The sequence below is a fragment of the Arvicola amphibius genome, chromosome 18 (assembly GCF_903992535.2).
Source record: "Arvicola amphibius chromosome 18, mArvAmp1.2, whole genome shotgun sequence".
NCBI classification, from domain to species: Eukaryota; Metazoa; Chordata; class Mammalia; order Rodentia; family Cricetidae; genus Arvicola; species Arvicola amphibius.
Window position 1 is genome coordinate 27,893,075 of NC_052064.1, and position 27,709 is coordinate 27,920,783.

At 43.6% G+C, this 27,709-nt stretch overlaps 1 protein-coding gene across 1 annotated transcript in view; it reads right to left on the bottom strand.

Moving 5' to 3' along the window:
- The window catches only part of Dnah7 (dynein axonemal heavy chain 7), a 218,972-nt gene that overhangs the window by 129,886 nt on the left and 61,377 nt on the right, over positions 1-27,709 (bottom strand). The window contains exons 20-27 of the mRNA XM_038315400.1: positions 22,085-22,278; positions 20,408-20,606; positions 14,937-15,077; positions 9,975-10,187; positions 9,059-9,168; positions 4,658-4,826; positions 3,270-3,372; positions 3,022-3,149 (exon numbers count right to left, since the gene is read on the bottom strand). Of these exons, the coding sequence (XP_038171328.1) occupies positions 3,022-3,149; positions 3,270-3,372; positions 4,658-4,826; positions 9,059-9,168; positions 9,975-10,187; positions 14,937-15,077; positions 20,408-20,606; positions 22,085-22,278 (1,257 nt within the window). The remainder of the gene's footprint in view (positions 1-3,021; positions 3,150-3,269; positions 3,373-4,657; positions 4,827-9,058; positions 9,169-9,974; positions 10,188-14,936; positions 15,078-20,407; positions 20,607-22,084; positions 22,279-27,709) is intronic.

Here is a 27,709-nt window from a genome sequence, read left to right on the forward strand (position 1 = left end):
ATTGTGAAAGTTCAGGATGCAGCCCATACCATCTCTGAACTCTATGTATGATAAGCAGCTTTCTGTTAGCTCAGACCCTGAATTCACTTGTCACGGAGAACTAAGCTAAGGAGAGCACTCCAGAGAGCCAGCAGTGTGCAGAAAGACGCGGGGCATTTGGAGGTTAATGAGATCCCTGGATAAACAGGAAAATGGCAGTAAATTTGCTTTATTTTGTAGACAAAAAAGAGCTCGGCAGTCTTAAAGATTTACCTTTCTGTTTTAATTACATGGATATGCTTGCCTGTGTCTGAGTCTGTGCATATGTGTTTGTATGGAACCTCTGGCTGGCCCCTACACTGCCCCCATTTCTGTCTCTCTGCAAACCCTGCCCACACAGAGAACAAAGGACAAGCACTCAAGACAAGTTCCACATTTTAGGTGATTACTGAAACTTTCTCTCCTGTTGCCACCAGCAGCCCAAGTCCCTGCCTAAGCATTGAGCTTTTGACCATACTTGGGCACAAACCCAACTTGTTGTGGACACCTCATCTCCCCTCGTCTACAGTCTATAAAACTTTCCTGCCCTGGCTTGGGTGCATGACCTCTCTGGCCTAACTCTCTGAGACCAGTGAATCTGTCTGGGAGTTGTTTTGCTCAACATACCTGTTACTATACTTTTTCAGTTTGACTTGATCTGGCTTACTGTGTCCTCAGAGAAACTTATTATGGGGGAAGGAGGCAGAAAACTTACTAGTAAGTGCATGTCCCTCCTGAGTCCAGAAGAAAACACTGGGCCTCCTGGAGCTATAGTACTCTGCCTACGAGCCACCCAGCGAGAGTCCTGGGAAACAGACTCTGGCCCTCTGCAAGAACGGGATGTGCTCTTAACTCCCGAGCCACCTCTCCAGCTCCCCAGTAGTATTTCAGTCTGGAATTAGATGACTGGATTTCTCTTGATCGAAGACGTTGGTAGTATTGCACTGGTAGTATCCGGGTCAGAAGGCACTGGTGCCAAAGGAGCTGCCGTAATAGCACACCCAAAAGAGAAGAGGCTGGGAAGAGGACGTGCCAACAGGACAGCACAAAGTCCATAGAAATCGCGAGATCAGTCAAAGAAGTGGGTTAGATGAAGAGGCAGAGGGTTCAGGGACAGTAGTGAGAACAGGCAAAGATGCTTTCTGGAACCCTCCACTTTCTTCCTCCTTTGCCTCCTTCCCTCCCTCCCTTTTTTCCTTTCCTTTTAAGGAATTCAAAGCTCATTTCAGACTTGTTAGAAATTCCTTTTGTTTCTTCAGAGACAAGGTCTCAGGTAGTAGCCAAGATGGTCTTGAATTCTTGATCTTCCTTCTACAGCCTCCCAAAAGCTGGATTACAGGCTTGGGCCACCACACCCAGCTAAGAATTTTCCTGTGTTTGCAAACAGGTCTCTATAGCAACGCCAGCCACAAGGGCAGCACAGAGGGAGGAACAATAGCAGCCACCAAGTCAGGGAGCTGCCAGGGACTTAGCAGTGCCGAAAGACAGTGCAACACCCCAGATACCTCAGGGCAAGTATCTGCCTACGACTTCAACACACGCCACCGTGGGGCAGCCTACACCAGGCATCGGGACATCCAGCCAACCAAGTCTGCCAGCTTCTCATGACCAGGTACTCACAGAATTTTGCCTTCCTGCTTTTATGACTATTTGTGCATTCAGGTTGGTCCCACTGAATAAAAGAACACCCACCAGTGACTGTGGAACAGAGCAGGGGAGAGAGCTTTCGAGAACAAAAGTTCAAAGAGAAGTCACAGAGCCCTGCGTAGATGAAGGACTCACCACTCCCCTCTTTTTAAAATAGGCAACATTTACTTATTGGGAAGGTACTCATGCTATAACCTTCATGTGGAGGTCAGAGTTCAGCTTGGGGGAGTCAGTTCTCTCTCTCTTCTCCTCACAGGTCCTGGTCTCGGGTTCTTGGGCTTGGGACAGGCACCTTTACCCAATGAACAGTCTCTCCAGCCCTCCGTACTCATTTTGAAATCACTCCCTCCTTCACTAAGGCAAAGTGTTAAATTGTCTGATCTAGCACACGGGGGAGGGGGCATAAAATAGAAATGCAAAAATATTTGGTGGCAACTGGAATCATTGGGGGAGCTGTTCCTGCACACAGGCGACCAGCAGAAGGCATACAGGAATTAGTCAGAAAACCTGGTTTGGAGTCAACAAGTATTAATGTACTGTTCTCCAACAATCATCGTTCTTTATGCATGATCCATAAACATGCAGTTCACCTGAGGGTATATGAAAAGGAGAACAAACACGAGCAGAAAAAAAGGGTATTTACTAATAATTGAAAAGTTACGTTTTTAAAGAGGGAGCTTTGTTCTGTTCAACGAGGACAACGTTTTGCCCCTTATAAAAAACAAACAAACAAACAAACCAAAACAAAGCAGAAACAGGGCTGTGTAGTAACGGGCTCTGGGAGTGGAAAGGAGGCAGACAGCTCCACGCTGTGCTGAAGGTGACTGACTCCGCTAAGGGTGTCTTTCAATAGAGACAAGCCTGAAGCAAGAGCAGCCTGAGGGGGTCCTGTCCATAAGGCAAGAACAGAAAGCCACCTAAATGTCCTCAGTATGACCGCTCGGTAAACTTAGTTACAGTCTGAGTCATGTTTATAAATATGGGGACATGTTCATCATGCATTTAAATTAACTTAAAAACCTACCACCTATGCACAAGTGTTGGATTTAAACACTTTTAAAATGCATATCAAACTGGAAAGACAGAATAAAATAAGAGTTACTGGTATTTTTCTCTCTTTGTTCATTTGCTATAATCAATGCTATTTTAAAACTATAAAAATTTGGTGTTCCTCATGTTCTCCATATTTATCTGAATATCTTTAAACATTATCTTCCAGAATAATTTCCCAAAACGATGTGACTAAAAGTAGATTTTTTTCAAAAAAAAAAAAGACAATTCTAGAATCACACATTCTCTTCTTTGCATTCATAAATTGTGACAAAGAAAGAGATGTCATAGTTACACCCTCCGTACCTTCAGATTGTCCGGCAGCTCTGACCGCCCGGCGTACCCGGGGTTCATTGTTATAAAGACAGCGCACGTGGGGTCAAGTTTCAGTTCTGTTCCTTCAAACACTAGCAGTTCCGAGCCTGCATTAATACCTGTGGGCAAGCACAAGGTCAACGGCTTAGCGGGGCCACAGATGCACGCAGGTCGGGGCGCTCACTGCCCCCCATCTTTCGTCTGTCTTTGCATACCACACGGAAAGCTTAACTTAGTACCTCTCTGGATGGTAAGGATTTGCTGAGCGACCACAGAAAGTACTTCCAAATCAATCCTGTTGAACTCATCAAAGCAAGCCCAGGCTCCACACGATAACAGTCCCTGGGAGGAAAGGAGAATAAAATTTTCAGCGTTATCTGAATGAACATCATCACATTGAAATGATGCGTTCCCACCTGATCTTTTCGGGGATTTAATATCCCATCAAGGAAATTGCTTATTCGCCGTTATCTTTAAAGACAGCTCATTTTGTCATTACTAATTCATTATTCTAGGTGAATAAAGGATTTGATCAACTGGAAAACTTTCCAATTTATTGCCTTTATTCCGGCTATAACTGAAGGCGGGTAGGGGTACACCTATAATTTCTAGGCCTTTGCTTTTAATTTACAAGTTGACTTTATTTGTTATTTTTAAAGAATGGTTTGTAATAACCCTCTATGCAACATGACTTCCATTGCCAGATAGACTGCTTTGTAATCCGAATACCCAAACAGCCAACATTCAAGGCCCAGTTTCCAATCCTAAGAATGGATTGCCTCACAACTACGTGCTGTCTAGTCACAAGAACAACACTAAAATGAGTAATTACGTTTAAACTTAGATTTAAAATTTAAGACATAAAAATTAACTATGTACTGAGCACAAATGTTGTAGATTGTATATTTATGCATGCGTGTGTGCATGAGTATGTGTGCATCTCACTATGTATCTGGTATGTGCCAGAGAGACCCTCGGTACTTTAAAGATGCTTTAGATGCAGGGAGACCAAGGCTATTCTACATGTGACGCTAAGTCGCTTGCACAGAGCCATAGAGACACTAATACTGACCCTGGGTTTGCATTGAACATAAACTCCATGCATATCAAAGATCAGTAACTCTTCAGAGAAGAAATTACCCATGACTTTGATCTCCAATAAGTAATGATGCAGTATAAACTTTAGTTATCACAGGAAACAGGGTCATAGAAACTAGAGATAACACAACACAGAGGTTGAAGAAATCTTTGGAACCCACACCACAGCCGTGACACAGTCGGTAGTTCTCAACCTTGTATCTGCCCAATATATCTAAAGATCCCACTTAAAGCAAACTTTATTCGCTTTTTCTAAAGGAAAAGTTGTAACAGCCCTGTCTGGGACCTGACGTCTGTTTCCAGACAGAGTTCCCAAAGAGCCTATTAGCATTTGTCTCAGGAAGTGACCACCACAGCAGGAACCGGAGGGAGGCAAAGTTCATGCCCTTGGGACTTGCTTAGACTACTATGACTTCTATGTTTACAAGGCATAGTTAAGCTTCTGCTCGGGTAGAGCTGTGTCTCTTTATAACCCCTCTTCGGCTCTGATCAGCTACCTACTGTAAAGAAATGAGGGGCAGACTCAAACCTTAAAGAACTTTCCTAAAGCCAAATAATCCAGCCCATCGGAGCAGTTGAAAACGACACATTGCTTGGCTACAGCTTTTGCTAAATCCTTGGTTGTTTCTGTCTTTCCGGTGCCAGCTGGACCTTCGGGTGCTCCTCCAAGGTGCAAGTGAAGGGCTCCAAATAAAGTCCTAGGGTAAAAGAAATGGACAGACTCACGAACACATAGAAAACAGAAAGGGTTAAATGGAATCCTAGCTCCACCTCTTTATTAATTCCTTTCCTCCTTCCTGCTAGCCTCAGAAAATTGGACAGTACATTACGTTGTTATTACTTTTACTTCTAAAAGTAGATAGATGACAGATAGATGGATGGATGGATGGATGGATGGATGGATGGGCGGACGGACGGACGGACAGACAGGTAGATGGATAGATGGACAGACAGAAAGACAGACAGGTAGATGGATAGGTAGACAGACGGATGGATGGATGGATGGATGGACGGACGGACGGACAGACGGATGGATGATGGAGATGGATGTGTATATTAGACAGACAGACAGACAGACAGACAGACAGATGTATGGATAGGTGGGTGATAGATAAATGGATGGGCAGGCTGGCAGATAGAATGCATGTGCATAAACATATTTCTAGACATGACAAACAGAACAAATGTACTTCTGGAATTCAATCCTGATTTCTGGTCAATGTAGAGAATCTAACTGACTCTATGAACACCCAATCTTATTAGAAAACCATGGAAATATCACATGGAAGAAAATAGTGTTAAAATCCACAGCTATCACTTAAAAAATAAAAGCTGTCACCAATGAGGGAATTCAGTGACAGAGACATGACCGTGCAAGTCTGCAGAGGTATGGATTCTTTGGGTGCACACGCATAAACACAAAAGCACTTTGACAGCGCAGATGTGAAGCTGTCAGAACCGAGGAAGAAGCAGGTGTGGGGTGGAGCCACCTCTCTGTACCTACTATGGAAGCCTGAAACGCTGCCTCATCTCTAATAGGACCACAGTCTCTCCAGCACCCACTGAGGAGATGCAGTCAAGCCGAGACCAGGCAAGGAAGCTGACAAACTTCCTGGAGGTCTGGGGACTAAGCCTGTATGGCTCCTAAGGAGAGGATGGGCCAGATTTCCACTTCTCAGTGCACATGAGACAAAACAAAGAAAAACGATTTTTTTCCCCCTGAACCTTAGAAAACCTTAAAGCCCTCTTTAAAGGTAACTTTGGAACTGTGGCTACATCTACAACTAACATCATCAAAGCACGATGGGAAGCAACCCTTACCTAACCATGCTCACAGTGCGGATTGGAAATGGGGGTGGGGGGGGCTCACAGTGCAAACCGGAAGGGGCGGGCATTGATGAGTAAGACACACAGTGGCAGCAGCAGAGGACCAGGGACCTGTGAGTGGTGTTGTCATTACAGACACTGCAAACTGTCCTGTTCTCCCTCCCTCTCTCTCTCTCTCTCCCTCCCTCTCTCTCCCCTCTCTCTCCTCTCTCTCCCCTCTCTCTCCCTCCCTCTCTCTCCCCCCCCCTCTCTCTGGCAAAGAGGTCAATTTAAGAGACAACTTGAAATTGTATAACAAAATATAGCCAATAAGCTTTTAAGAACTCAGTAATAGGTTAAATATCAGAATAAACATACGGAAATAAAATTATGTGTTAGGAGGTAACTATAAGGAAATTACCCAAAGAGTTAGATTAAATATAATATATAAGATTTAATATAAGAAAAGGTAAAGGTCCCAGATTAAAGAAGGGAGACAATGGGCAGAGACACAATTTAAATGGCAATGGCCCAGGGTGTTCCAGAATGGAAGACAGATATGAGCAGAGAAGAAATCCCTGGTAACCATAAAAAATTAAATAACTGCTAGTAACATTACATCAACAATGAAGAGAAAACCCTTAAAAAGGCCTAACAGAGATAAAGAGAATGCTTAGAATAATATTTAATTTTTGTGAATGTTATTAGAGTAAGTGGATTAAAATCAAAATGAAGGCTCTGGGGACATAAAACGTAAGTATGATTATTTTAACGGGTCCAAACCGTATGCTAATCGTATCAAAGGAAAGTGAATTAAACTTGCCCACGAAGCAAGGCAGCGAGTCTTTCCCTGTCCATGCCACTGAATTCACATACCTTGCCATACGTGACAGCCATGCAGATTCACATACCTTGTCATACGTGACAGCCATGCAGATTCACATACCTTGTCATACGTGACAGCCATGCAGATTCACATACCTTGTCATACATGACAGCCATGCAGAGCCTCCTTAGCACATGCTTCTCGGGGCTCTCCCGCCAACTCTGTTCCTGTCTGGGTAACACGCTCCCGTGGCACCTGGGGTTTCCCTCTAGCATCTCACGCCACTGCAACTGTGTTCTGATCTAGCTTCCCCACCAGACGGTACAACATTGGCGTGACATGACCCGCGTGTGTTTCTACCTATCCTATGTCCCTCCGAGGCCATTATTACCAGGTAATGAAATGGTGTGTCATATTGTTTTCTAGTCACACTCGTTTGGAGCTTAAAAAAGGAAAAGGCATATATACTCCGTCTTTGCTCTGTGCCACCAGCTTGTAAACTTTGTATCTTGAGTGAGTAATGAGACTCAGGATTTCCCTCACGGTTGCACGGTGGGTGCACGGATATGCATCAGCTCTAAGGAGAATCCTGTGCTGTAACATCCATACAGGCCTCAGTAGGATGTGGCATTCCGTCCTAAGCTGTTAGCCGTCAGGCCGCTGTGCAGCTTCTTCAGTGACTGTGCCTGCCCACGCGCCAGGCCACTAGCACAAAGCAAACGGCGGCCTTTCTGCAGTTTTCTTGACTTTAAACCTGAACAAATCACCCTACTTCGTGTTCCCATAAACTATACTCCTCACAGACCTATAGGAAGACCCAGATATTAGCACTGTCCTCTACCCGAAAGTCGTTATAATTCGTAATCAAACATGTGAGACGTCATAGTGTTCCTCCAAAAGTCTTCACGGTTCTGAGTGTTCTCTGAGTCTACTTCCAAACTGCACTTCAGCACATTTTATGTCCTGCCTCCTTTAAGCCAGAGGATGTTGAGGTATTGGAGACAAGGAAAAACATAGCATATAGCCTTTATCCGTGAAAGGGGCAAACAAAGACTGTAAAAGGTAGCAAGCCTGCCTCAGCCCGTTGTGATGAGCAGAGAGACGGGAAAAAACCAGGTGTGACGGGGTGCAACGGGGGAAGTTGCACAGACGAACTAACAACCATTGTGACAGCACGCAACGGGCCTGTGTCAGCTCAGGGCAGAGAAGATCTCAGCACGGAGAGAGGCGGTGGCATCAAGTCCCCCTTTTAGCCAGGAGCTCCTGGTGACTGCTAGCGGCAGAGAGCCAGATCTGTTGTTTTGTTTTGTTTGTTTGTTTTTAAGGCTGTCACCTCTGGTAAGTCAAACACGTCAGCATACCCAAGAGCATATGGGCAGCACTAACTGGGCTCCATGGAGTGAAAAAATAATGAAGAGTTCCCAATGCTGGGTAGGAACGAAACGGAGCGAGGGTGTGCCTAGGGGGAGATGGGGGAGGAGGATGAAGAGAATAAAAACATGATGTATGTTTACCACCTTCTGAGATGGACAGTCTGTTAGTCTAAACTAATTTAATTCATACGATGGTCAATCTGTGCCCTGGATGAGATGTAAATGTTAACCCAACAATTGGATGTGTGCGCTGTGAACGACTGCATGGGATAGGGCCAGTCCTGCTTCTTTAAGACATAGGTGGTTCGAGTCTGGAAATGCACACTCTGGAAAGCGTGGAACATAAGAGACAGAACTCTGGAAACTTCAAGTAATCCAAAAAGATGCCAGAGAGTTTGAGGAAGAAAGGAGGAAATGGGGAATAGAAAGTGCTAACCACAGCCAAGCCTAAGAACACCCCAGAATGAACAGGAGAAACTGGCTGTGCTGCAGAAGCTGCTCTGGCTCCTTCAGCCAATAGACTCTAAGATACCAGCCCACTTGGGCGTGGTCTCGTTTGCTTTAAAAAGCAGTGGTAGCTGTGCACTTGCTTTCTTGCTTCTGGCTCTGCTTCCGGCTACTAGACTCCTTTCCTGATAGTGCAGAGGGCTGTTGTCTGGGACAGTGATCTGTAAGTTTTTTCCCTTTAAATAAATAACCATTCTATTAATCATAATTCCAAACTGGTGTGGAATTGTTTGTGACTTACGCCTTTATCGCTAAGTTGAGAGAATGGCATTGAGAGAAGGCTTAAGAGGTGGGGCAAACAGCACAACGAATATACAGACTGCAAGACAGAAATAATGAAGTACTTCTAGCTCAGTCATTGGTCCAGGGGCTGGGTATGGACATTAGTTCCCATCCATCTCTGCAGGGTGGGGCTTACCTGTAGCAGCGGTCTGTGAGTGGGGTTATGACCAGTCGAGGGGAATTGCCGAGGTATTCATAGCCATATCGCAAACCAGCATTGATCATCTTCGTTTCTAGATGATTTTCCTGGGGTCAATCAGATCAAATGGAGTTGGTTAGAAAGCATGAATTCGCGAGCTCTTCCAATAAGAACAACCACAAGGCAGGCTTTTTTAGAACTACCATTCAGGCACCAGTTCCCTCACTAGAAGGAGCCAACAGCTAGTTTTCTGAATGGCTAACAAAAGTCAATGGATTCCATGATTTTCATAGAATATTTTAAAGCATGTCCCCTTTCTCTCCTGTATTTTCACTTACTATTTATTCCTCAATATGGAGTGTGACCACTATCCTAATTTTGTAGCTACACGCTACAGGGATAAGTACACTGTCTACACTCTGATAAGGGAGTATCTGGCTTCTGAAACACAGACTCCATCACCCAAGCTCCCCACAGATACTGGGGCCCTGAAATGGTTTAGACAGTGCTGGTCCCTAACTGTCTGCTCCTGCCCATACCTCCCAAGATTTACACGGAACCCCGAGAATTGCTGAGCCTCCATCTCTCCCACACCCGCCAGGCCACCGTGACTGCCCCTTCTTCCTTCCCAGCCATGATCAAGCAGTATCATTCACCCAGACAGCCTGATAAACCCTTCCTTATGGACATGTGTGCTAATATAGAACAATACATTTGAATGCAAGTACAGGTATACAGATATAGATATTGATGATAGCGGGTGTAGTTATTGGCTGCCTTACATTTCAATCTGGAAAAACATGTATAGGAAGTCGTTAGCAAAAGGCCTGTCTTACTGATGCCATTACCCTTCCCACCAAGCAAGCGCAAATTAACAAGCTGTGAGCGGAAGTCGCTGCGCGAAGCCACTTACCTGCCAGTAATACCTAAGCTGACTTAACCACTCGAAGTCAGTGCCGTCACTGACTTTCTTTTTGACGAGGTTGGCGAGGACATCTCTAGCATGGACATCCAGTACCACAAGGGCTCCCAGAGTAACACGGTTCTGCTTGGACAGTTTGCCACGGACCAACGTGACAATGTCATCGATCTGATTGTTACACTTATCCAAGTAGTCCTCAAGGGCCTGAAAAAAAAAAAAGGTACTATTTCCTAATATGATCAGAATCAGCGTGAACAAAATATTCTGTCATTTTATTTATGCATATAAGTGTGATATTATCATATATAGATATATACCCATACATATGAGATAGCCTCTGCATTTTTTATCGTAATTTCCATGTAATTTAAAATTAATCTATTTTCCCTACTACAAAGCAGTTAAGGAAACAAACCCACTCTGGCAGACACAGTGGGCCAACGGGACTTGTGCCAGCCTCTTATTTCTCCACCCTCTTCTATTCTCCCTGGTTACGTTGACACTGCCAGTCTTACTGTCCCATCTATACAGGGCATGAAGGAGGAAGGGAGACCCAATCAGAGCCAACCATGGCTCTTCCATGAACTCAGTGAGTCTGGCACTCTGAGCTCCTGAAAACATTCTCCTCTTCACAGAGACTCGTAGAGAGGGGAGAGAGACAGGGAAGAGACACGAGGAAGTGATGAGAAACTCGGGCCGCCTCTTTCTGCCTTTGATCTCTTGAGTTCTCCAAGCATTCTTCCATAAGCCTGCTACATGAGGCTTGAAATATCAGCACTGTGATGGTTGGAATGTGATTTGCATGTGTGCCTTGGTGGTTCATGTGCTGGAGGCTTGATCTCCACTGTGGCAGAGCTGAGCTGGTGGAAGCTGAAAAGAGCGTTGTGGGCTGTGCCCAGGTTGCGATCGCCCAGGAAGGGATTGAACAAGCCCTGTAGAACTGGAGTGATTCCCATGAGAATGGCGTGTGTTCTGCTTTGGCTATGAAACGCTCCCAGAGGGCTTGCTTGTAGGTGACAGCATTGCTGGGAGGTGGTGGAAACCTCAGGAGGACTTACTGGAAGGAAATGAATGGATGGGGTGTGTCCTTAAAATGTACAATGGACACACTTCTGTTCCTCTCTCTCTCTGCTCTTTTCTTTCTTTTCCTTCCTTCCTTCCTTCCTTCCTTCCTTCCTTCCTTCCTTCCTTCCCTTTCTCCTCTCTCTCTCTCTCTCTCTCTCTCTCTCTCTCTCTCTCTCTCTCTCTCTCTCTCTCTCTCTCTCTCTCTCTCCTTCTCCATCTCTGTTTTTTTCCATGAGCCAAATTAAATCTCTCTTCCTCTGCTTTGATTATCTCAGGCATTTTGTCACGGGGTGGAATGCTGACACAGACTGTTCCTTAAAGAGGAGTTTGGCCCCTTGCCAGCCCCTGCTGTTTTTCTCATTCTATGGCTCTCTCTCTCTTGCTCACTCTCTAGCCATGGTGCCGTGCACCATGTTGCGCTGTAACCAGAGGGCCTGCATCAGAGGAACCAAAACCAGACAGGGCTGCCTGAATTTTAAACTTGCAGCCTACAGCTGTAATAGAACCAAATCTCTTTTCGGTATGAAGTATCTACAGTCTGGTATTTTCTTATAACAAAAAAAAAAGGAACAAAGAAATGATAATGGTGATAAAATGACAATAATAATGATAATAAATAATAATAAATAATGCCACGTGATTTGGTTTATCTTGGGCTAAGGGAAGGTATAAGGAACAGGCTTGCTTTGGAGTCTCTCTTCCAGTTGATGAGAAAATTCAAACCCGGAGGAGGATTTATGATAAAAATAAATTAAAATCATCAAAAAAATTGTGTTTGAGGGAATTATCAATATGCACCAGCAGACTTGTGGCCAATGTCTCCGCTCTCATAATTTTTTTTTACTAAATTTTGCATGCTGAGGAGTTTAACTCAAGTCTGTTGTTAAAGGCAACAATAAAACCAAAACGCCAGCTTCTGAGGATACGAACAGTTTAGAGAGCCGATCTGGGGACAAGACACTTCTTCCCTGAAGGTCCTTAATCACTTTTATTAATTACTGCTTTTGCAAAAGCTCTTTCTTCAGGCTCTTGAGGCTCAAACGCCATTTCATTTTTATTATACCCATGAATGATTTGCTAGTAATTTGCTTCTTAAGTAATAAGAAATTAACTTCTGTTCCATCCGTGTTTAGCCACCTAACTGTTTAAATTCTTGAATCCCCTTAGTGAACGTCACTATATTTAGGAGCTAAATCGGTAAAGACAGCTTTGGACCCCATCACACAAGGCTCACCTCCGTCCCCTCGTTAGTACAGCTCAGCACCTCTCAGCCTGCTTACAGCCTTCGTGCTCTACCACAACACAGGTCAAAATTCAAGAGTTGGACACATTGGGTGTACACAGTAACTACATGCCCATAGAAATTTCTTGTACTAGAATAATGTATTTTATTGCAATAAAACAGCAATGTAAGAATTCAAATTTGGCTCCAAAAATATGCTAAACGCTAAGCTGTTTAGGAACGATGTTATACTATTGAGGAGAACTTAATCAACTAAACTGGAAAAATGATACGATAATGTTTCAACACATTTTATTCCTTGCCAGCATCTTATGGTGATGCTCAAGGCGATGCCCACTGTGTTCTCTGGAATTGTTTTGCCAGGCCTAGATCCTTCGGTCTTTCCACCCCAATAAACTAACTCAAAATCGCTTTATGATTGCCGTGTCCGGAGCTCTCTAACAGTGATGCTCTTCCGCTATCTTATTTATTTGTTGATTTATTTATTTATTATGTATACGACACTCCTTCCATGTATGCTTGCAGGCCAGAATAGGGCACCAGATCTCATCATAGATGGCTGTGAGCCACCATGTTGTTGCTGGGAATTGAACTCAGGACCTCTGGAAGAGCAGCCAGTGCTCTTAACCTCTGAGCCATCTCTCCAGCCCCTCTTCCGCTATTTTAAGGCCCTCTAATAGCTCCATGGCTCTTTTTGCAGACAGCACTTAAGTGAGTGAGGGACACAGACTCTGAGGTGCGCGTGTGTCTGGACGCAGCACTATAGGAAACTGTTGTGCTTTTAAGCTTCAGGGAACTCTAGGTGTTCGTGGTCTTCAGCCATGCAACCAGCTCATCAGTTTCAAATGCAGGCCGCTCCTTCATTAAGAGACCATTATCAACGTACAGAATATTAAATGCACGTGGCAGAGACATCCAAGGGACCCCACATGCTTACCGCTGTCACGGACACTATGCCCTCCCTGGCACTCTGAAAACCCTTGACCTATTTCCACACACTTTCTCCTTCCTGCAGGAAAGCGGGTGGTGCGCGGGGGGGGGGGGGGGGGGTAGGAAAAGGAGGAGGAGGAGGAGGAGGAGTGATTTACGCATGAGCGCCTCCGACCTTCCCCGTTGGGATCTGCTCTCCTAAAGAGAACAAGCAGGGCTCTCAAAGGCCAAACTTGGTTAGTTTGCGACAGTGCCCTAAAGTCATATCAAATTCCTCACCAAAAATAAACAAACAAACAAAAAAAAACTCGCTGCTTTAAACCAAGGATCCGTAACTGGCAGGTTTCAGCTGATCTATCGGTCAGTTACAGGTTGGCTCATTTGAACTCTCACTTCAAATATAGTAAGAGCCTCTTACCGATTAAGATGAGATGGAACCCGTACTGCACGCTGTTAATGAGGCCACAATCTATAGCTAGGTAGGTCATGGCCCCAGGGAACAACCATTACTATTATTCTGCTAAGTGGGCATAGCGATAAAATGATCCCTAATGATTCATTGCCGTGACCAGGGATCAGTGCACAGATCGGCCTTCTCCAGAGACGCTTCTCGGGGTAGCTGGCCATGAATCCAGAGACCGCAACTGCGCAGCATGCTGAGAATAAGACACTCTAGACTCTAGAGTGTTCGATCCTAAATGGGAGCTCTCCTTCTCTCTCCTCTCCCCCCCACCTCTCTCTCTCTCTCTCTCTCTCTCTCTCTCTCTCTCTCTCTCTCTCTCTCACACACACACACACACACACAGAGCTAGGGATCCATGTGGAAGAGGGGGCAGACAAAATCCCAGCCATGGGTAAGGGGAGGTGAGCACAAAGCCAGCCCTGCCAGCTGGGAAGCTTTTGGCATTTTGGCTGCTGGGAGAGGACAGGTCAGTTCTATTAAGTGGTGTGAGGCCTGATATGCAGATCACACTCCAGGGCAGGCCTCACAACTGAAAGTAAGTAGTCAAGCAATATAAACTGGATTTGATGGGGAAAAAGAAATCTTCCCATTTAAACATTCACAGTATCTGTGATGAATGAAGAGATATTAAACATTCTTCCATTAAAGAAAGAAAAAAGAGCATTACACTGAGTACAACCTATATTTTTGACTTTTAAATTAATAGCAGTCATCCAAATAATGTTAAAACCATATGCTCAAATATACTTGAATATTTGGTATTAAGCAGAATTCAAAATATTCATATATTCAAAATCAATACATTAAAAATGAAAATGGTCAAAGTAAGTGCTGTGATTTTTTTTTTCTATACAGGGCAGCTTTACTCAGGACACAAAAGAGAAGTCGATTATTCCATACCCTCCTGATATTTCTGAGCTGTGGGACTTCCTTGGCCCTGGTACCAACCTACTTGTAAAGTCATAAAAACGCATAAACAACAAGACTGGGAATCAAGACCTCTTGACTCTGACAGGATGCAAATAAACAAATGGTTCAGACACAAATCTTGAATAACAACGTGTGTATATACACACACACACACACACACACACACACACATATATCTTATTTTTAAAACCTGTAATTTGGATTACAGAAATAAGTGTATTTTTGAGCAGACTATCTTCATTTTATACTTTAGGATGAATCTATTCTTGGTATCACAACCATTTTCTAATTACCTAGAAAATGGAAGTAATAAAAAGCTTACCTCGTGCCCCTGCGGGATAGCAGTTTGGACTTCTACTGTCCAGAAGATTTGAGATACGCAGAGAACAGTTTGTCCAGGCCAGTCTCTGACCCAATTAATACGTTCATTTTTTGTATAGGCAGCAATTGCATCTCCAATCACCTAATTTTTTTAAAAAAAAGGTAAAAATGAACATTCTAAGAACAAGCTACCCATTGAAGAGCTGAACTCTTAAACTAAATTGACTCCTACCACTTTTCTTCCTACAGCATCCTTATCCAGATGATGGACTTATATAAAACCCATGAGCAAATTAATTTGTACTCATATGCAAGTCGGCAAATTACATATTATTTTGTCAGGCATTATCAATTTGTATAAACCACATTTCTCACATTATTATTTGACTAGTTTCAGCCAAAGATATCCTAGGTACATTTGGGCTGGACAAATCTGTATGATTTTGGTACAAAATATAAATTCCAGCAATTTCAACATAAGAGTCGTCAATGTGGCACATGATCTTTGTTCAGATAAACCAGTCCTTCATGCAACCTCACGTGTGTATACACAGACAGGCCCCACACCCCTCTAACTACCGCCTGCATTCTAGACCCTAATCCCACCCCTGGACATAGGTCTGACACACGGCAATGGTGATGGGAATACAGGACAGATGGACAGTTCTTTCATGGACAGGCAAAGACTACGAAGCCGCAAAGTCTAACTTATGTCCTTTGTTACACATTTCTAGTGGACTGATACATCTACTCTTTCTACAAGTTATCAATAGGAAATGCTCTCCTCTGTCATACATACCAACCAAAGAGAGCAACATCCTCTCGGAAGTGGCATTGACTTCAGTGTTTAAATTTCAGAAGGGACTGTCAAAATTAGATTTTCCAGAGAAATATCTAACAACTTAAAATCTTCTAGGCTTCGGGTTTTAGCTGGATATGTATAGAACAAAGACAATGCCAAGAGGTAACTGCCAATAGTAACACTTTTTTTTTTGAGACAGTGTTTCTTTGTATAGTCTTGTCTGTCCTGGAACTTGCTCTGAGGACCAGGCTGGCCTTGAGGGAAGCTACAGGCAGGTTAGATGAAAGCAAATAGCCAGTAAATGGGAGAAACAATGAAGACACCAGGCACTTCAGACACAGGGCCCAGAGGACCCACGCTGAACGAACCTGACAGTCTCCTCCCCAAGACTAGCCCTCATGGTACCGGATGTTGCCATGCAAGCTTCCAAACGAGGGTAGCAACCAACAGTCCTACCCAGCTATGAGCCTGTTAACCACGTCAGTGACCAGCAAGGCAAGGTATCCCTAAGGGTACATGCAGTAGTGCCATGTGTGCATTGACAGTAACCAACAGCTCTCTAGTTCGACTGAAGACTCTCTCAACATGAAAGACATCATTCCTGGTACTAAAAACCTAGCCGGCTACCTGGAGCCAGAGAAGTCACCATCGTAGAAAAGAATCTACGACTGCCACTTTACTAAACCAGCATAATCTTTACCTATACTCTAAATATGGATCCCTATGCTCACCGATAAGTACCAAGTGTAATTCTCACCCTTCAACAAGGAAGCTTCTCTTGTCAGCAAACGGAGATAGAAACCCACAAATGAACAAAATTCAGAGCTGTGGAGTCCTGACCCAGCTAATATATCCACCATACCACTTCTCAACTTCAGGCTCAGAGATCCTTGCGGAGGAGGTGTCAGAAAGAACGTAAAAGCCAGTGGAACAGGAAGTTGGCTGTGAGATCGCATCTCCTAGACTTGAAGTCTCACTCATCCACCCGCTGCTAGACATAACCTGAACAGAACACCACCAACAGAGACACTAACGTGGAAGGGAGGAAAAGCCCAGAGCCTCAGCCTTACACAAAGAGCTACAGGCAACAAAGGAAGGCTGGGAGCAGAACAAATAGTCTTCTCCAGAGAGGAGCACCTTGACTGATTATCCAAAGCCAAACGAACAGCCCCGGAAACATACATATGAGTAACGCCATGCATTCTGAGCAGATTGTATTTATATGTTTAAGTACACACTCATACATAAACAACAACAATTTAAGAAAATTAAATATTAGAAAAAAATTAAAGAAAAAAAGGTACTGAATTTTGTTGAATTTTGTTTCACACTGTGAACCCCAAGGTGAGGATGGGGGATGGGAGAGCTTGGAGGAAGAAAAGAAAAAAGGAAAATTATAACCTTAATTTTTCACATTATTAAAAACAAAGCAATGAAAGGAACAAAGGGTAGAAAAGCACAGGAGAGAAGGTTAAGATGAAGTAACTGTGTTCTAGAAGGACACTGTGGGGACCAAGAGAGAGGCACTAAGATTTGTCATACAAACAGATTCTGCATAGTTTGATGAGGAGAAACACAGTTATGGGAAGCATCTACAGTACTCATTTACACCATATAAGTGACATAAAGTATATAATACATAATATATATTACATATAAAACACCCTCTCAAGCATACAGATACAAATGATACGCACACCTCCTATTTGTAGTACTTGTACCTCATTTGCTTATATATTTTACTAGTAAGAATTTACACACGAACAGTTCGGAAAGATGCCCGTTCTGCACACCTTCTTGTCACCACATGCTAATGCCGAAGGGACAACCATATAATTTCCCCTATGCATTCTGCCGACAGGAGCTAAAGGGAGAGCCAAATAGCAATGATGTACCTGCAGCACCCGGCCGTCTCTGCAGATCATGTCACCTAACAAGCCGGGCAACCCACTGCTGCCTATCAGCAGCCACTCTGGAATCCGTCTGCAGTGCACGCAGCGATACAAGCAATCGTGCTACTGGCCGGTCTTTATCAAGACTGATCAAGTCAAACTTATCCTCTCCGGCCTGGTGCTCAGATATAATAGTTCTCTCAAGAGAATAAATGACTCGATCAAGGAGACCATCAGAGTGCAAAGGGACAGTCACTGTGCTATAACTCAGAACGAAGGGTCTAAGTCCACATGACGTCATGGACAGCTGCCAAGAGATTTATTTAGGATTGTAACATGGTGACACACAGTGACAGCAGACACCTTGAGTTAAGTTCTCCAATAGTGCAATGGCATACGTAAGGAAGTGAACTGAGTGCCAGCATTCTTCCGCGGCATGACAGTCTGTATCCCTTAAAACTGTGGGCTCAAAACAAAAGCAAAATAAACAAAACACCCTTCCTACCTTAAACTTCTGTTGTCAAATATTTGGTCGTAGCAATGAGTAACTAATAAATTGTCAATTAGACTTTGAATAGTAGTTTATCCCTAGTTCCTGCTGTGGGAACTCCTTCAACCAATAGCCTTTAAGATACTGGCCCACTTTGGGCGTGGTCACATGTACCATATACACAGGCGTGGTCACATGTACTATATACACAGGCGTGGTCACATGTACCATATACACAGGCGTGGTCACATGTACCATATACACAGGCGTGGTCACATGTACCATATACACAGGCGTGGTCACATGTACCATATACACAGGCGTGGTCACATGTACCATATACACAGGCGTGGTCACATGTACTATATACACAGGCGTGGTCACATGTACCATGTACACAGATTTAAAAGCGACAAGGGTTATGTGGTATTCCTTGTACATCCATTTTTTGTGATCATGGGACTTAGCCTTGTTCCTCATATTATATTCTTAAAGAAATGGTTTGTTAACAGAGTCAAGAATGGGGCACTTTTAGAAATGATTCAGTCTTTATAGACTAATAATAAAAACCTAGATGACAGGATTTATACCATTAAAAATCAAAAGTTAACTAAGAAAAGTAATACCATTAAAAAGAATAACACTAATTTGACAGACAAAATGCAATCCATATCAATGGGTTATAAAACCTTACAAAAGGGTACTGAGAGATTATCTAAAAAGAATCATACTGTTAACATTGACAATCAAAATCTGTTAAAAGTTATGGTGAGTTAGCAGATAGAGTATCTCTCCAGAAAGGCAATCTGCATGCCATCCAAATAGTATCCAAGGATAAAAAGATATCATTAATAAAATAAATTAATATCTTAAAATCACATGTGTAAAATGAGGACCAGTATTTGACTCCATATAATCATTAAAAATATTCACAGGTCAAGAGATTCAGGATTTACAAAAGACAGTGGTAAAAATTTAGATTGATTTTAAAAAATATCAAAAGTGATAAACAAGGAGAGGAGGTGCAAGCAAAGGATTCAGCATCACCAGTACCTCTCAGCGTCAGAGATGACTTACCTAGAGTTTTAGCTACTTATCCTGTTATTACCTCTGACAAGCCAGCAAATACTCAATACCCAAATGGATAAAAAATGTAAATAAGAGTCTATAGGTGTAAAAGATATAAAAAAAATATTAAGCAAGCAGTAGTATCTTATGGCATGCATTCACCACTTGTTAGGGAGTTGGTAAAGACACGGGCTTTAAGCAATAAGGCGACTCCACGTGACTGGCCTCAGCTGGTCTCAGTGGTCCTTGAAGATGGGCCACAATTACAGTGAAAGTGTTACGGGCAACAGGGAGCTAAACAAGAACAACAAGGACAGGCTAAAGGATTTGAGGCTTCCCCAAATCAAGTTCTTGGCGAGGGCTGTTATGCTGATCCACCGAGTCAAACTATTTACAATGAACACATCCTGTCCCTATGCCATACAGTGGCCTTAAATGCTTGGGACAGGACTCAAAACCCCAAAAAACATAAAATAATTAAATCATATAAATCATATATTAAATTTAACCAAGGCCCAAGAAAACCCTTTCGTGACTTTTTACAAAGATTAACTAAAGCTATACAAATAAAAGTAACAGATCCAAAAGCTAGACAAATACTTATTAAATCTCTGGCTCTTAAAAATTCCAACTTAAAACGCAAAACAATACTTGGGCCTTTAAAGGTTAGATCAACACCAGTGGATGAATGGATCCTGCGTACAGCAAATGTTAAGATTTGACTATAATACTGAGGCTTGGGTAAAACAAACAAACAAAAAACCCAATTTCCAAAGGTATAAAGAGATATCAAAATATCAAATGTTTTAATTGTGGTAGAATAGGAGATCTAAAAATGTATTATAGACAAGGCATTCCTAAAAATAATGTCTCCTCTGGGAATGACAAAAAATAAAAGGTCTCAGTCTTCTAAATAAAAGATGTGGCAAAGGCTGACATTGGACCAATCAATGTAGATCAACAAGAGACACACAAGACAACCCATTACAGCTGAAAGGCTCCTCGGGGGCCTCTTGTACGTCCCCAGGTCAAACGTGGTCCAGTCATTCCTAGTCTTTGTGGAAGACATGTCTCACCAGGAAAATTAAAAAATCCAGTGCCTACTGTAAAAAAAAACCCATATTGTTCTAGATGATAAAATAAGTATAGTCAACAAGTTCCTCCCACAAAGTCCACCTATCAATGACAATAGTCCAGAGGTAACAAACAGAGCCAGTCACCTTATGGATGGACTTAATCATCACCCTCTCTAACTCGACCAGCCACTTCTCCACCTGGCCCCTGGCTTTGGCTGTTGAAATGGTATCTACGAGTTCCACAACTTCTCCCTCGCTGCTCTTCATGTGTGTTATATCCAAAGTTTCTGTGAATTCAACCCTGGCAATACCTTCAAAGCATTTCTTCAGGTGAGGCTGTACTCTGTGGGGGGACAGAAAAAAAAAAAGAATCAAACAATTGATCAAAGAAATACAGCTCCTAACATGTCAGGGTTCTTTCTACACTAATCGCTTGACATTTGAAAATGTGTACAAAGTAGTACAAATATGCTCGCTTTCAATAAAGGGGCTTGAAAGACGTTAGCTACAGAGTTCTAATGGGCATGCATGCACAGGAAGCCAGTCTTCCAGTCTTTGACGATTTGGACACTCTTGGAGTGGGTTAGTGGTTTGGCGGGCCTGGCGGGCCCACTGTCTTTCTGGCCACTGTGACTCAGACCGTCCAACAATGCCCGGCAGCACATTTTCATCCTTACGTGGGGACGAAGCAGCTATGAATAAAATTCAGATGGACGTGCGGGCCTACACTGATCTTAGTCATCTAGACTCTGACATTTCTGCCGATGCACAAGAGATCCAATAAACAAAAACTGATAAGAACATTTATTCGCTGCCTGCTTTGCATCAGATTCTTTCCTAAGGATGGGGGAAAGTGGAATTAGAAGCAAACAGGAAAATAAAAACCCCAGTGAAAACCCTTTGCCGCTAGGAGTGTGTGCCCCACTACAGAAGGAGGAGCACTAAGGTCTGCCGTTCTGGAGTGGGCATAAAAGGCCTCCCTCAGTGGTAAATGTTGGTGTCTCCGGGAGACAGATGGAGAAGGTGTGTGAACACTGAAGGAATTTTCTAAGCAGAGAGAATGGCGCATAAGGGGAGAGGCTGCCCCATTTAGGGAGAATTGCCAGGAAGATGGCAGAGCCCAGTAGAGGAAGAAAGAACCCTACAGCCGGCATTCGCTCCTCTCCGGCATTCCCTCAATAGCGACAACTGTTAGACTGGGGTTATTATAAAAACAAAAAACAAACAACACCCACCTAAAAGGCTAGTTATTAACGTCATTCCTATTCATGTTGTATTTGAGAATGGCCCATCTCTGAGACCATGGCAAGCCATCAAGCACCGCGATGCTGGCTTTTATTGATACAGTTTGAATGTAGATGAAAATCAATGTGATGTGTCCTGAAAATCTTAAGAAGAATTTCACTCCAAGGTTTATCCCATTCAGGAATACATACATATTCAGAGACATTATATATATATTTTCTTTCTTTTGTTTTTGTTTGTTGTTGTTATTTTTTGTTTTGTTTTGTTTTGAGACAGAGTTTCTCTGTAGCTTTGGAGCCTGTCCTGGAACTAGCTCTGTAGACCACGCTGGCCTCAAACTCAGAGAGATCTGCCTGCCTCTGCCTCCCATGCTGGGATTAAAGGTGTGCGCTACCAACGCCCGGCATATTTTCAATAACTGATAACTAACTATGATTGCTAATAATGCTTTGGATATTCTTGTAGAACATTTAGATAAACATAGTTGTCCATAACTATTTGTGTTCTAGCCTACTCCAAAATAATAAATTTGAACAGATGTATGCCCCGGGGCACCCTGGCCCGGATGACACTTACCGGGTAGGATCTTTAGTCTCGGACAATATCTCAAGGAGCTCATCGTTGGACAGGAAGAAGAACCTGGGGAAGAAGAGGCGCTTCTTTTCCAAGTACTCATTCAGCCCTTTAAGAATGAGCTCCAAGAGTTCATTGGACTTTTTCAGCCTCTCCAGCATCCTCTCGATAGTCACAACCGTCAGGACATGTTTATTCTGAAAAAAAAAGGTAAACAGCGTTTGTCTCAGTTTCATTTCTGATGCTGCGAAGGGCACCGTGACCAAGGGGGTGGGGGGCACGGGGGTGCAGGGAAAGGGTGTAGCTCAATTACACTTTCAGGCTGCAGTCTGTCGTGGAGGGAAACCAAGGGAGGAATCAAAATGAAACCTGGAAGCAGGAACTGAAGCTGAGACCGTAGAGGGTGTGGCTTCCTGCCTTATTCCTAGCGGCTTGCACTAAGGCTCCATCTTCTGGGTGAATCTAGTTTGTGTCACGCTGACAAAAAACAAAACAAAACAAAAAAAAAACAAAACCAAAAAAAAAAACCTACCCCCTGCAGTATGCAATACAAAATACCTGTTATTAATTTGATTTCTACTTGCATTATACTTGAGATTGTAATAGATTTTATTGAGATTTTAACAAATTTTTAATAGGATGAAGATTATGGGAACTTTTTAAAGATTTATCTCTTAAAAAAAAAAGTCTTGAATATTCTACGCCTGATGAGTTCTTTCACGTAAAGGTCCTGTTGACTCTATCCTCAGGTCATGGTTTCCCAACTTCCATTGTAGGTAGAAACATAGGAAGAGGGGATGAAGGGATGGGAAGAAGGTTGGAGAGAGAAGGTGCTATCTGAACTCACAGGAAGCATGGGTGTAAAGGGCATAGCATGAGACACATCTTCTGTCCTTTGTTTTTGCAAGAAAACACTACAAACTGCAAGTCAGCATAATTGTTATTTTGAATGTTGTTACCAACAACAGAGGGCTAACACTCACCCTGGTTTTTATAATTATAGATGAAGGAAGGTAAGCGTTTGAGTGTGGGGAGGTTTCCTGGGAAGAGCTTGGAAGCAGCCACCCTGTGTCTGTGTCCCTCTACGTCGTCGTCCCTCTGCTGGCAGGGCACTTCCTAGAGACAGGACTGGGCTGCCTCTAAGGCTGGGGACCTGAGTGCAGGCAAGCATCACCACAGGTGGTTTACTTCAAAGTGATTCGAAATGAATCAAGTATTCCGGAAAGGAGCTCTCTGATTGGCTGCTGGTCTTAAGAATTATAACCAAAAGCTAATCTAAAGAACTCAGGCCTTAAAAAAAAAGTTTACTGCCTTTTCATTCAAAGGAGCTGCACCCTAACCATTGGGTTTATAAAACTCATATATATAAAAATGTGATCTTGAGTTTTTTTTTAAATATTTATTTTTATGTATACAATATTCTGTCTGTGTGTATGCCTGCAGGCCAGAAGAGGGCACCAGACCCCATTACAGATGGTTGTGAGCCACCATGTGGTTGACTGGGAATTGAACTCAGGACCTTTGGAAGAGCAGGCAATGCTCTTAACCTCTGAGCCATCTCTCCAGCCCATGATCTTGAGTTTTAAGTAAAACTCGTTTCCTCTCTTTTCCTCTGTGTGTGTGTGTGTGTGTGTGTGTGTGTGTGTGTGTAACACGGAGGTCAACCTCTGTTTCATCATTAGCTTTCTGACTATGGTTTTGGCTAGGCTGCCCACAAGCCAGCCCTCCCCACACCGTATCTGGCTGTCTCCGCCTCTCTCCCCCGCAGCCAGCCTACGGGGTACATCACAACACCCAACTGCTCTTGTGCACACAAGGGCCAGCTCTTTACGCCCCTATGACAAACTCTAGCTGTACATCCCTGCTTCCTCTCTGTTTTCCTAACATGTAACTCATGTATGATCTGAGTCTGTTCTCAGCCTTACACTTCTGAGCTTGGTGTTCACCAGTTGCAAAAGTACAGTTCTTTCCAAGATAAACTTAAAATTTTTAAGGAGCGGAGGCACAAAAACCTAACAGAAATCTCACTCACACTAAGCTACAGAGCAAATGAAAACACGGCAGGCAGCCATCTTTAATAGAACGGGCCGGTCCAGGAAGGTCACGTGACATTAAAATGAGCTGATGAGATTTTAAGCATGAACACTGAATTTTAAGATCAACAAACTGCTTATTTTTTGAACTGTACTCAGCCATGACTGAAAGGTAAACCAAAAACATCAGCTGCAAGCTGTTTCATAGATGAGTCTTCTTCTCGGACTGGAGGTGAGGTTCAGGGCTGAGTCATTGATCTAGCATGAGCAGGGCCCTGGGTTCAATTCCCAGCACCAGCAAATTGAACTTGGTTCTTTTTTCAATGTGCTTTCAGTTTGTCTTTTCTTTCTTTGTTTCTGACCTCGCATTTGCTCTGCAGCCACCCTCGAACTCCCCCATGGGCCTCTCGCTTCTGCCTCCCATGTGCCAGAATTTTTGCGAATAATTAGGTCAGGGCTAAAAAGAAAATATGTTTTGCTTCGTTTTGAATTAGGATGACGTAACTTAGAAACGTAACAACTTGGTAAAGAAATAAATAACTACCATACAATAAAACAAAAGTATGGAACATGTTCAATAAGAGATTAAGCAATCTCTGATTTTCATTGGCATTTAATTATAATTCTCCAAAGTTTTGGGCCTTCATTAAACGCTATCTCTCCCTCTCTCTCTCTCTCTCTCTCTCTCTCTCTCTCTCTCTCTCTCTCTCTCACACACACACACACACACACACACACACACACACACACACACACACACACAGAGAGAGAGAGAGAGAGAGAGAGAGAGAGAGAGAGAGAGACCATCATTTTTAATAGTGCAAGTCATGCAGGGCAGACAGACTAGCACTCTTGGGCTGTCTCTAAAATCCAAAATCATGTTCTTAGAGCGCCACCTGCTGGAAGAAAATGTGCTCCTCTTGTTTGAAAACAAAAAGGACTTACTGCTAACAAAACGGAACTATTTCTTGCACAAATTGACAGTAATCATTTGGTGGAAACTCGGGCAGTTCATCCCAGCTTGATTGTTTTAGGTCTGATATTTGAAAGTATTTTAGATATCAAGAATTTAGATAAACATAACATTTAATATAACAGATTTTTGTTCAATGAATATTCAAATCAGTGAACAGCAATAACAAATAAACCTAAGACCCTGTGAAAAGCACTCAGGTAGGGTTATGGATCGACCATCTCCCCTCTGGAGCACTTTGGAACAGACATGTCTCGTCTGCCAAAGCTTTGTGGGTTGCATGGTATTTACTTAGACCTTACTGGTTGACCATCTTAGATCTGAAAATCAAAAATCCACAAAGGCTTCAGGTTTTGAGGCAACTCAGGCTTCAAGATGGACATGCTGAACTGATTCTAAAGTCCTGAGGTCTACCCAACTCACCCATATTAGCCCAACAGCTCTGATTCGGGTACAGACTTCCAAACGATCTGCTTGCGTTTGCATGTGGACTAAACCCGCAGGAGAGCCGTCAGACACACCGTGAGGAGCCAGGCACAGTGAAGACAGACTTGGAGAAAGCCAAGGCCCCCTCCCACCCCCCCCACCCCACCCCCCCGTGAGAAATGCTCATTTCAACCCTGCCCTCTTCTACCGTGTACCTGCGCTGGCTTACATAACTTGTCTAATCTCTGTGCTTTAAAATGAGGAGGGGAACTCGCTCCCAGCCTCGGGGTGGCAGCCACGTTAGATGACATGTCTGAAGAAGTTAGTATATGCCAACACCCCCACACACATACAAAACCACACTTCCTTCCTTCTCCCACCCGTAACTGGCAGAGAAAGGAGAGGGAAAGAGACTAGAGAGGAGGAGAAAGAGAGATGTTATCCACTTTATTGCTCTAAAGTTAACATTGTATAACATCGTTCTTCAAGAAATATATTTTTATTACATTTTATTTATTCTGGGATGGGGCACTTGTACGCCACAATGCGTGTCTCAGTTAAGATTATTCTCGCTGCACTGAACCCCATGGCCAAAAGCAAACTGGGGAGGAGAGGGTTTACTTGGCTCACACTTCACAGCACTGTTCATCATTGGAAGCAGTCAGGACAGGAACCCAAGCAGAATAGGGATCTGGTGGCAGGAACTGAGGCAGAGGCCTTGGAGGCACACCGTTTACTGGCTTGGGCCCCATGGCTTGCTGGGCCTGCTTTCTTACCCAATCTAGGATCACCTGCCCACAGATGGCACCACCCACAATGGGCTGGACCCTCTCCCAGCAAGCGCTAATTAAGAAAATGCCCTACAGGTGTGCTGAGAGCCCTAGCTTCTGGAGGCATTTTCTCCACTGAGGCTCCGGGATCTCTGAGGAGTCTAGCTGGTGTCACGTTGACATAAAACGAGCCAGCACAGTGCGCATGTGAAGGTCACAGCCCAACCCGTGGAAGCTGGTTCTCTCCTTCCACCATATGGATCCCAGGAATCAAACTCAGGTCATCAGGCTTTGAAGGAGGTGCCTGTGCCCACTGAGCCATCTTGCCTGCCAGAGAAAATACTTAGGATAAAACGAGAAGACCTTTGATCTTGTAATCATTATCGTGAAGCCCTCATACAGAGCAGGTGTTCCTGGATGATTTGTTAACTGTTTGCATGCTGCGTTAGCCCTGAGGATCTAGAGAACTCGGAGAACACGGGGCACTCCACATTGTGCCCGACTGTTGAGGGCGTCTTAGCTGAGGTCTTAGATACAACAGCAAAGAGCTTTCAAAGGTGTTACGAGAAGTTTAAAATTCGGTATGACTTTCTTGGATCCTTTATGCTTCTCATAATTGTTGGTTAAGGAAACATGTGTTTCTCTCTCTCTCTCTCCCTACCTCCCAGTGTGTGTGTGTCTGAGTGTGTGTGTGTGTGAGAGTGTGTGTGTGTGTGTGAGTGTGTGTGTGTGTGTCTGAGTGTGTGTGTGTGTGTGAGTGTGTGTGTTTCTTCATAAGCACCACCGGTCTGTGTAGCTCAGATGAGGACTGGTGAGTTGATTGACAGGTCCAGACTGAGTGACTAGGGTATGCGTAGCCTGAAGCTGTTGTTTCTGGCAAGTGAAGAAAAATTTCTTGTCTCTGTTGCTAGGAGCGTTACAGGAAATAAAACATGTATATGCTTAGTGGAGTTAAACTCCAACACTTCAGTAAACTGGAGGATTACGTTCCTCGGCTTAAACCCCTGGACAACAGTAGGGACCCCTTAAAAGTTGTGGCACTCAGAAAAGTAAGGCGGGTGACTGCACAGAACCCTAAGGCTTTTCTGCCTCTAAGACCTTGATTCCGCCAGGAAAGGGTAATCTTTAAGACCCAGACCATTTCCGGGATTAATAGCGATCCCAGGGACCACTTACCTAAAACTGAATTTTCAGATGTTTTATTCACAATAAACTCAGAAATCTAACAATAATTCCAGGATCAGCCCTGATTTTTCAACAGCTCTCTCTCTCTCTCTCTCTCTCTCTCTCTCTCTCTCTCTCTCTCTCCCCTCTCCCCTCTTCCCCTCTCCCCTCTCCCTCTCCCTCTCTCTCTGAAAGGCCCTGCCTTGGGTGAGCCAGTTCTCTGGGCTTGGTGACCACAGTGAACTAAACAATGATCCAAGCG